At 42.1% G+C, this 11,503-nt stretch overlaps 1 protein-coding gene across 1 annotated transcript; it reads left to right on the forward strand.

Annotated features, from left to right (window-relative positions):
* The first annotated feature begins 7,713 nt into the window (after positions 1-7,713).
* Positions 7,714-10,232, forward strand: LOC131481487 (general transcription factor 3C polypeptide 4-like). The gene has a single exon (XM_058670481.1). The coding sequence runs from the start codon at positions 7,779-7,781 to the stop codon at positions 10,230-10,232; it is 2,454 nt and encodes an 817-aa protein (XP_058526464.1). The 5' UTR covers positions 7,714-7,778.
* The last annotated feature ends 1,271 nt before the right edge of the window (positions 10,233-11,503 follow it).

Consider the following 11,503-nt stretch of genomic DNA (forward strand, 5'->3'; position numbering starts at 1 on the left):
GGTATTGAGCCTTTCACTTCATAGACATAGAAAAGCCCTCTAGTTTTTAGACATTCTTTTTATTTCCTTCACCAGAATTTGTGGCTTTCTACATAAAGATCCTATACATTACGAAAATATATTTCTGAGTGTTACTTTAAATACCATGAGATTTTGCATTTCAAATTCCAATTGTTCATTCCCAGTATTACAAGAAAACAGTTGTACTCAGTTAGCCCCCATATCAGTGGCTTCTTTATCTGTGTAGTTAACCAATAAGAATGGAAACATATTTGAAGAAAATTTCAGAAATTTTGCAAAGGTAAAACTTGAACTTGTCATACTTCTAGTTATTACACTGATGTAAATGAGGTTATACATAGCCATTGAATTAGATATTATCAGCAACTTAGTGATTACTTAAGGTATACAAGAGCATTGTATATGTTTTAGTTGCAAATATGATGTTATTTTTTATATCCATGCATGCATACATACAATTTGGATCCATGAATTTTCTTACCTGCAAGAGTCCTGGAATCATCGCCCTGACTACTGAGGGAAGACTGAGTAAATCCTGGTTTCTGATAATATAATTACCTATTTTTGGGTCTATGTCTTTATGTTCAAGGAATTTTTGTGGTTTATTTCAAATTCCCTAGGTAGTCATATTATCTGAAAACAAAGATTTTTTTTACAAACTCTTCAGGGTCAGCACAATGGCTCAACTGGCATACTATGTGAGCACTGGTTTGTGTCGGGACTGCTTAACTTTAAATAAATCTTAAGAAAAAATATATAAAATACAAATAAATTAAAAACTCTTCATTCCCAGCCTTTTTTTTCTTCTTTTATTATGTCACTATAACTTCTATAATTACTATAACTTCTACTATACTATTGTGTAGAACTGCTTAGAAGGGAAATCTTTGCCTTTTTCCTGATCTTGGGACAAAAACAGTCTAATTTCTCAGCCTCATTTGTATTAAAAACTATGGATTTTTGTCACATATTTATTGAGTGAGGATAGTTCCATAATGAGAAATTATTACATAAACATTATTGGAAAAGTATATATTGCATATTGCCTTTTGAACACAATATTTGCGGGATATGGTACTATCGAAAATAAAGCGCTTGTGCAATATATTCAAATTATTTTAAATATATACATTTTTTCCTGTAAAGCTCTCTATTATGAAAACAATAAACGTCTATCATTTATTTTGTCTTTTAAAATAACTATTTTCACATCTTTTCGGCAATCTTAAGGAGGTCAGTTTAAAACTAAACATACAACCAAATTAATCATTTGGTACATAAATATCGCTATCCTTTCTTGAGCCAGAGTGTGGTTTTGTAATAAATTGAGAAGTGGCAAAATCCTGGAACACTGCTCACTAAAAATATGGAAAAAAAAAACTATTTTAAGCACTGAAAAAATGTGTTAGTTGTATAACCGGTGAGAATAGATGGCAGAAACAGTAGTAAGCATGTGATCTTAAGAAATTTACATCACTGCACTTTTACAAAATCACATCTATACATGCTATGCAACCATCAGCTCCCTGCTTCAATAAATGAGGCAGGAACCTCATCGTGATTCAGAAGAAATTTCTTTCCTTTTTTTAAACATTTATTTTATTTTTATTGCTAAGTCAGATATACAGAGAGGAGGAGAGACAGAGTGGAAAGATCTTCCGTCCGATGATTCACTCCCCAAGTGAGCGCAATGACTGGTCCTGCACTGATCCAAAGTCAGAAGCAAGGAACTTCCTCCAAGTCTCCCACATGGGTGCAGGATCCCAAGGCTTTGGGCCATCCTCAACTGCTTTCCCAGGCCACAAGCAGGGAGCTGGATGGGAAGCGGGGCAGCCAGGATTAAAACCAGCACCCATATGGGATCCCGTGGCGTCAAGGAGAGGACTTTAGCCACTAGCCCACTGTGCCAGGCCCAGAAGAAATTTCATTTTATTTATGGGAGGATTTTTTTCCTTATTTGCTTATTTTTATTTATTTTGAACAGTATAAAGAGGAAGACATAGGAGGCAGAAAGGTATCTTCCATCGCCTGATTACCCCTCAAATGCTCCAATGTCCAGGGTTAATCCAAAGCCAGAAGCCTGAGACGTCCACTGGGTCAGCCATGTAAATGGTGGGGACCCAACCACTTGAGTAATCACCCAGTACCTCCAAGGTTGTGCATTTGTAAGAAGTTGGCATCATCAGTGAAGCTGAGACCAGAAGCCAGGCACTTAGATAAATAATGCAGGCAACCCAGCACCATCCTAGCCACTCTACTAAACACCTGGCCTTGGTGGCAATTACTTTTTCTTTAAGTTTGCTTAACAAACATGCTTTTTAAGCAAAGAACAGGAAAAAAATTTAAATGGGAAGGCAACAGTACAATAATCTGAGCTGAGGGCTTACATTCAGACCCAGAAATAATACAGCACATTTTTTAAATTGTCATATATCTCAAATGTGTGGAGCTAAGAATTAAAATTCCCTTGCCAGATGCATGAACACAACCAGTACATAAAATTGTAAATTTGATCAGAATTACAATTGGGACCAAATTAGGTCTAACCTAAATGAGAGATTTAAAATTCCTTGTAATAGAGGGAACACAGATGCAAATACTCTTCATTCAGACTTGAAAAGATCTGAGATGTTTTTTCTCAAAAATATAAATTGTACAAGAATATTGCCCGTGTGGTTACAGGTAAAAGAGCTGAAAAGATGAGGATGTGGTGATGACAAGGGTGAGGTCAATGGAGCTAGTTGAACAGCTCTAATAGTTCTCCACTGAGCAAATCATTGTGTGCATAGGAACCAACTCACATTCAACAGCCTTAAGAAGCTAGCCTGTTCTTTGATCTTACTTTGAAAGGAATCCACTGTGAAAATGTTTCAGAAAGACAGCATGAACCATTTTTCAAAGATGCCCAGGCTAGAACTCTGTATAACCAGCCTCAATAGCAGGCACACATTTTCACCTTTCACCCTGAGTATATTGTGTGCAGGTGCCTGTCAGCCACGTGGTCTTTAATTTTAAAAGGTTGCACATGACATTTTCAAAAGGTAGAAAGGAGCAGAATGTAACCCACGACTTACTAAAAAGAGAATTATATGCATCCTTCAAAGTGAACACAGGTATAAATTAGACTATGATGTCTTCTAGCACCTCATGACACTCAGAGCATACAGAATTTTTAAAGAGTTATAAGTCTCTGCCTATTGCATGAAATTGCAGAATCATTCTTCTGTTCAAATATAAGATGGATGAAATGTTTTAATAGACTTCAATAAATTCTAGAATAGCACTTAACTGTGGAAAATATATGGGATCTTCCTTTGAAGGAAAACACAATAAACAGGATAAAAAGATACCTTGCAACTCCTGTTTCACTGATGGCCTTTACAAAAACCACAAAATCTTTGCAACGAACTATCAATAAAGCTCGGTCTCTATATGTCCCCACCATGAAAATAGATACTGAGCTTTGAGCTGGAAGAGGAGAAGGTGGAAATGGGTCAAATCTTGAGAACGAAGGCAGTCCTTGGCCACAAGTCACTACTAAGTCAGAAACAGGATCTATTTACAGATGTCTGATCTTTCAGTGGCTATAAACAGTGTCTATTAATCCAGGACGTAGGTTCACTGTCCTTTATTTCTCAACGCCATGTAATCACCACCTTCTCAGCAGTTCTCATCTATTCTATGTCATCATTTACCATACCTGCATATGACTGGAACAAATTTTCAGCATACCAAGAAACAAGATGGCCAAGAAAGCGAAAATTCCAGTGTGAGCTCCAACCTTCTGAAAAGGTTACACTGAACTCTGGAAAATTTTAATCATCATGTTGGACCTCTATTTTGAAGGAGATATTTTCGCTATGAACTGCAAATACCAAGATTACTGCTTCTTGGTGCCAACATATGTAAAATTCATGATCAAAACTTGGTAAACATACCACCCATAGACACTATGGAGAAAGATTTAGCTCCATAAATGACAGAGAATCCAAAAAATTGTAAGCATAACTTGAAATTTGTAGGCCCTTTCTGAGAACCATAAGGCACAGATATCTGATTTAATGGATGCTTTGAATATGCTTTCTGAAAGATGAATATAAGGGACTAGCATTGTGGCATAGTTATGTAAGCAACAGCCCTCAAAATTATCATCCCATAACAGAGAGCCAGGCCCCATTCCAGCTGCTCTACTTCTTCTAATCCACCTCCCTCTTGATGTGCCTGGGAATGTAGCAGGACAGAACATGATCCTGCCAACCACCCAGGTCCATCCTTGCCTGATGTAGCCATGCGGGGAGGTAACCAACACATCACAGATAATCTGTGTATGTGTATGTGTTTCTGTATGTGTGTGTGTGTGTGCATCAATCTGACTTTCAAACATTTTAAATGATATTAGTATATACTTTATTATGACAATTAGTAAAGCCAGTTTGAATTCAATTTCTCAACCTTATGGCTAAGATCAAGTAAAGCCAGTTTGTCACAAGTAGCTTCCAAACCAACTTGTTTTACATCTAACCAATAATTTTTTTTTAATTCTGAAACTCAAATTTTTCTCTTATAAAACTAATGCAGATAATTTTGGAAAAAAGTAAACAATGCTTTAAGATTTTATAAATTCAGCTCAATGTGTGCAGTACAACAATCAATAGGTTAAAATAAGGAATTTGGAGAAACAAATAAACAGAATACTTTTTAATTCATTCAAAGAACATGAAATGCTTTACAAGGACAAACAAAATCTGTATTCTAACCTAAGTGTGAACTGCTTTGTGAGAATAAATAATTGCTCTATGAAGAACTGAGAAAAAAAGGAATGGAACTTCTGGGTGAGGAAACAGATTGTTTGTCCTAGAGAAGATTCTGGAATGTGGTAACATTCTCTTCCCTTACTGCTATAATATATTCACACAGTATGTCTTTGCAAAGTGTGGTTCTGTACACTTGCAAAAAAGGCAAAAAAGAAAACTTTGCACCAAACTATTTTTTTGTCCTCCAACATGAGAACTGTCTGTATTCAGGACAACTTCCTCTGGAAACAAATACATTATACAGGATTTGAATTAGCAGCTTCTCCCTACCTTAAAATCCACCCCAAAGTTTATTAAAGAGTTATGTTATTGAACTCTAAAATATCTCTGGGAATTATCGAGAGAAGCTCATGCTTTGACAACTCAAGAGTTTTCTAGAATAGGGCCAATCCTGCAGTGCAGTACAAGGAAACATAAAGCCATACCAAGCTAACACTTAACCAAACTTCACTTAATCATGTAAGTCTTCAGATTAATCTAGGCTCTTTACTCTTCCAAATCAAACTTGTAAATTCTCCCTGTAACAAGGAGAATCTTGTGGTTAGAAGACTAATCTTTATAAAGTCCTATTTGTTCTATGATCTATTGAATGGAATGGTTCCAGAAGTCAAACTTATTTATTCCTCAAATTGTGTAGTAAGCTTTATATCATAATTATCTAAATTCTATTGCAAAATTTATTTAAAAGTGAAGCGAAAAACAGGATTGCTTCTAGGAATATTTCTAAAATATCTATTTTTATTGGAAAAGCAGATCTGCAGAGAGAAAGAGAGAGAGAATGATCTTCTATCTGCTGGTTCACTCTCCAAATGGCCACAACAACTAAAGCTAAACCCATCTGAAGCCTGGAGCCTGGAGCTTCTTCTCAGTCTTCCATATAGGTACAGGGTCCCAAGGCTTTGGGCCATCATCTACTGTTTTCACAGTCCATAAATTGGGAATTGGATGGGAAGCGGGGCAGCTATGACACTAACCAGCATCCAATGGGATGCTGGCACTTGGAGGTGGAAGATTAGCCAGCTGAGCAATGGTGCCAGGCCCTGGAGCATCTTTTAAATGCTTTAAATGATTTTGTTAAGCGTGGGTCACTAAAGTGATGTCAAATAATTAGGGTACAGGAAATGCAAAAGTTGGAAGAAACTTAGGACCTGGATTGTGGCATATCTGGTCAAGCTGCTGCCTGACATGCTGGCATCCCATACAGGTACTGAAACAAATATACCCCAACTGTTTCACTTCCCATTTAGCATGGGAAAAAACAGTAAATGATGGAAAGCAGTAAACGATAGATCAAGCACCTGGGATCTTACCACCCCCATGGCAGACCTGAAGGAAATCCCTGGCTCCTAGCAAGTATTTGCTCTTCACTTTAACAAAAGCTAGGAAGGAAGAACACTGAGTGTGATCCATACAAGGGAACCAATTTGGCAATGCACTGGACTCATGATTCAGGAAAAAGCTTTACCGCCCCACACAAAAAGATTGGTGAAAATTTTAATGTGAATAATCTAGGTTAATGTTTGGCATGTGTATCCCCATATAGTATTCTAAAAATTTCACTCTATCTGACTTTTGGCATTATCTGACAGGGTACCGATGTTGATCCTATCAGATGAGAGAGTTCTACAATAATTACATCAAGAAAATCTGTGACTGAGGTTGAAACCAGCAACCTCTAGGACAAACTTAGCCAAAAGTGGCGGGGAACACAACCTGATAATCTAAAGAAAAAAAAAATTTCACATGAATTTTAAATTTCCACATTTTCTTTTAAGTTTAAATCAGGAATCATAAGTGTTGAATTCCCATAAGTCAATAATGGCTGTCACTTTGTAGCAATTGCTTCTTTGGAAAAGGAAAGTGCTCCCAGTTGATAATTTCTGCTCAGCATTTACTAACCATGATATAACAATTTGCTTTAATGGATAAAAGAAATCATAGTATATCTACTCCATGAAACACTACTCAGCCATTAAAAAAGAATGAAATTCTGCCATTTGTAGCAAAAATGGTCCCAAAATAAGCCAATCACAAAAGGACAAACATCATACATTCTCTCTCATATAAGGCATCCTTCATGAAAAAAGAGGTAGATATACAGGCAAACATGTGTAATCATATATTCTCATAAATGAACTGTATAATGGAGACTAACATACTGAGAAGTGGAGATAGATTGCAGTATGCATCTCTACATCCAAATAAAGAGGACTCCCAATGAAATTGTTAAATGTACCTTAACAATAGGATGCTAGACTCACCACCATTGTCTATACCCACAATGCCATGATACATTTAAATAGCAGAATGTTGGACATGTGATTGTTGCTGAAGGACTGTTCTACTGCAATAATATGGGTAAGACAGTGGGAGATGGCAATGGGAGGATGGGGGCGGGGACCCCTAAGCCTGTGGAACTATATCATGAAAAATGATTTTAAAAGAAAATTTATAATTCACCTAAAGCTATTTGGTAAGAAAAGTTACCTTCCTTCTCAACTCTACAAGTTCAGTAACATTTTTCCCAAGCTTCCATCCAATATTCAGAGAAGATACAAACACACATATTCACAGACACAGAAAGCATGCCTACCTTCTAGGAGCTGAAAATTCTAATTTTAATGTTAAAAAGTATGCTGCATAGTTATGTTTATAGCTACTGAAAAACTGATAGACCAGTTTACCAATGAATTCTGCATTTTCATGCTAATCCACAACTATACTGAGAACTCATTGAAGAAAATACATCGCTAGTTACTTCTGAAATTCCCACAACTCCACTATTCAGTATAGGTTCAGTGAATTTATTGACATGTAGTAGTTAAGGGATGAAACAGCGGTATCTAATAATTTTTAAAAGAGTATAAATAGCGGCGGCGGCGCGCGGGACGGCGGGCGCGGGGCTCGGCGCGCCGCGGCTCCCAGCTCGGCCCCTGCGGGAAGATGAGCACGGCCGAGCAGGCCCGGCCCGCGGGGGACGGGCCCGTGCCGCCCGCGGGGGAGGAGGGCGAGGCGGGCGGGAAGGAGCCTGCGGCCCCGGGGCCCAGCGCTGCGTTCCGGCTCCTGGTGACTCGGCGGGAACCGGCCGTGAAGCTGCAGTACGCGGTGAGCGGCCTGGAGCCGCTGGCCTGGTCCGAGGACCACCGCGTGTCGGTGTCCACCGCCCGCAGCATCGCCGTGCTGGAGCTCATCTGCGACGTGCACAACCCGGGCCAGGACCTGGTGATCCACCGCACCTCGGTGCCTGCACCCCTCAGCAGCTGTCTGCTCAAGGTGGGTCCAAAAGCAGAGGTTGCTGAGTGCAAGGAGCAGTTTGCCACCTCTAAAGATCCCACTGTCAGTCAGACCTTCATGCTGGACAGAGTGTTCAACCCTGAGGGCAAGGCTCTGCCGCCCATGCGAGGCTTCAAATACACTAGCTGGTCCCCCATGGGCTGCGATGCCAATGGCAGGTGCCTCTTGGCAGCACTGACCATGGACAATCGCCTGACCATCCAGGCTAACCTCAACAGACTCCAGTGGGCGCAGCTGGCCGACCTGACAGAGATTTACGGAGAGCGACTCTATGAGACCAGCTACCGGCTCTCCAAGAACGACCCTGCCCACGGGAGCCTGGGCGATTTTGCCGAGTTCCAGAGGAGACACAGCATGCAGACTCCGGTGAGGATGGAGTGGTCGGGCATCTGCACCACCCAGCAGGTCAAGCACAACAACGAGTGCCGAGATGTGGGCAGCGTGCTCCTGGCCGTGCTCTTGGAAAACGGCAACATCGCCGTGTGGCAGTTCCAGCTGCCCTTTGTGGGGAAGGAGTCCATCTCGTCGTGCAACACCATCGAGTCCGGCATCAGCTCTCCCAGCGTTTTGTTTTGGTGGGAATATGAGCACAATAATCGCAAAATGAGTGGCCTTATCGTGGGAAGTGCTTTTGGGCCTGTGAAAATCCTGCCTGTCAACCTGAAAGCAGTCAAAGGCTACTTCACGTTAAGGCAGCCCGTGGTCTTGTGGAAGGAGACGGACCAGCTGCCTGTGCACAGCATCAAGTGTGTGCCGCTCTACCACCCCTACCAGAAGTGTAGCTGCAGCCTGGTCGTGGCCGCCAGGGGCTCCTATGTGTTCTGGTGTCTGCTGCTCATCTCCAAGGCGGGTCTGAATGTGCACAACTCACACGTCACAGGCCTGCACTCGCTGCCCATCGTGTCCATGGCGGCGGACAGACAGAACGGGACCGTGTACACCTGCTCAAGTGACGGGAAGGTGCGCCAGCTGATCCCCATCTTCACGGACGTGGCGTTGAAGTTCGAACACCAGCTCATCAAGCTCTCCGACGTGTTCGGCTCGGTGAGGACACACGGGATCGCGGTGAGCCCCTGCGGCGCGTACCTGGCCATCATTACGACGGAGGGCATGGTCAACGGGCTCCATCCTGTGAACAAAAACTACCAGGTCCAGTTCGTCGCTCTCAAGACCTTCGAAGAGGCAGCGGCTCAACTCCTGGAATCTTCGGTTCAAAATCTCTTCAAGCAGGTGGATTTAATTGACCTTGTGCGCTGGAAGATCTTAAAAGACAAGCATATCCCTCAGTTCCTGCAGGAGGCTTTAGAAAAAAAGATTGAGAGCAGTGGGGTCACCTACTTCTGGCGCTTCAAGCTTTTCCTCCTGAGGATCTTGTATCAGTCAATGCAGAAAACACCCTCGGAAGCGTTATGGAAACCCGCCCACGAGGACTCAAAAATCCTGCTGGTTGACTCCCCTGCCGAGGAGGAGCAGCAGGAAGAAGGCGCTTCTTCCAAGCAGGCGCTCAGGCTGGGCCTGCAGGAGCGAAGCCGAGAAGGTGACGCCGAGGAGGCTGCCGAGGACGCGCTCCTCCCCGCTGGGGAGGTCGGAGGCCGTGAGCCCATGGAAGAGAAACTTCTGGAAATCCAAGGGAAAATCGAAGCTGTGGAGATGCACCTGACCCGGGAGCACATGAAGCGGGTGCTGGGGGAGGTGTACCTGCACACCTGGATCACGGAGAACACCAGCATCCCCACGCGGGGCCTCTGCAACTTCCTCATGTCCGCCGAGGAGTGCGATGACAGGACGGCCCGGGTCCTGATCGGACACATCTCCAAGAAGATGAACAAGCAGACCTTCCCTGAGCACTGCAGCCTGTGCAAGGAGATCTTGCCGTTCACAGATCGCAAGCAGGCCGTCTGCTCCAATGGCCACATCTGGCTGCGGTGCTTCCTAACCTACCAGTCCTGCCAGAGTCTGATCTACCGACGGTGTTTGCTTCATGACAGCATTGCCCGGCACCCAGCTCCAGAAGGTGAATGCCCTCCCGGCCTGGGCATGGGTGGAGCAGTGGGCAGGCTGTCCCAATGCCTGTGGGTCCGCCCAGTTACCTTTGCGGTGTGAGTTGCCCGTGGTCGTGGGACTCTGACATGGTAAGGGCCACACTGTGTCCATGGTCTGTCACTGCAGACACGTGACTCGTTCCTGGATGGTCAGCTTGAAGAGGCCTGACTGAAAACCCCGCCGATGGCGTGTGCGAAGGCAGCCTGGGGCTCGTGCCTGGTGTCTGTCTTCAGCTAGCTGTGTGGGCTGCTTCTAGTCGGTTGTGTGCATCTCAGGAAATGACAGACTGGCAAGGAGATCTTAGCTGCAGGCAGGCCGTCAGCGAGCTGACACCCCACGCTTGTCCGATGGCTGCCTGAGAGACAAACAGCCATATATCTGAGGGAGTTTTCAGTTCTCAATAAAACAATAATATTGCTGAAAAAAAAAAAAAAAAAAAAGAGTATAAATAAGCAGTGTATGAGATATGAAATGGGATATCAACTTGTGTTAAAAGTAGATTTCATGATATGTTATGGGCAGTAAGACTTTTCATCTAGTGGAAATCAAAGTGTTAGTTCTGTTTAATACTTTGAGAAATATCTGTGAAAAGGCAGCAAATAAAAGGCTAGGCTTTCAGCATCAGATCACAAACTTCCAGATTTTACCTTTTGGACACAGCGATAGCATGAAGATAGGTATTTAGAGAAATAAATCTGGGACCAGCAGTATCCATTTAATTGGAGGCAGGGGGAATACAGGTAGAATAATTAATTAAATTACTACTGCAGCACAAAGTGCACCAGAAGCAGAACAAGGACTTTGGAAGGCTTCCTTACTGTTGCTCTATGAATTATCTAAGAAGCACTTTGACCCAGTAGCATTGGGTATAGCAAGTGAAGGAAGAAAAACATCAATGATAATTGATAGCTACAAGGATTAAGACTAGTGCCACTACAGACAAAAGGCACTAGAAAAGAGTTATTTTCAGGGGAGAAAAATGCTGAATTCAATTTTGAAGAATAAGGTCTTATTAAAATGCAAAGCTAACAGAGACTACTAACAATAAGGTAGCAGCAGTAAGTAAGAATCAGTGATATTTTTTAAGCCCTAGGAACAACAGGTTGAAGAAAATAAAATTATGGATATTTGAAAATATGGGCACTTAAATTTCAATTAAAGAAATAAAACTGAATTGGAAATTTAGGATCCATCATGTTTTACAAAACTATATTATACAGTACATAGGATACTTCTGATCCATGGAATGATTTTAGCTACTTTTTTTAAAGATTTATTTTTTTTTTATTACAAAGTCAGATATACAGAGAGGAGGAGAGACAGACAGAAAG

This window comes from Ochotona princeps, chromosome 11 (assembly GCF_030435755.1).
Source record: "Ochotona princeps isolate mOchPri1 chromosome 11, mOchPri1.hap1, whole genome shotgun sequence".
NCBI lineage: Eukaryota > Metazoa > Chordata > Mammalia > Lagomorpha > Ochotonidae > Ochotona > Ochotona princeps.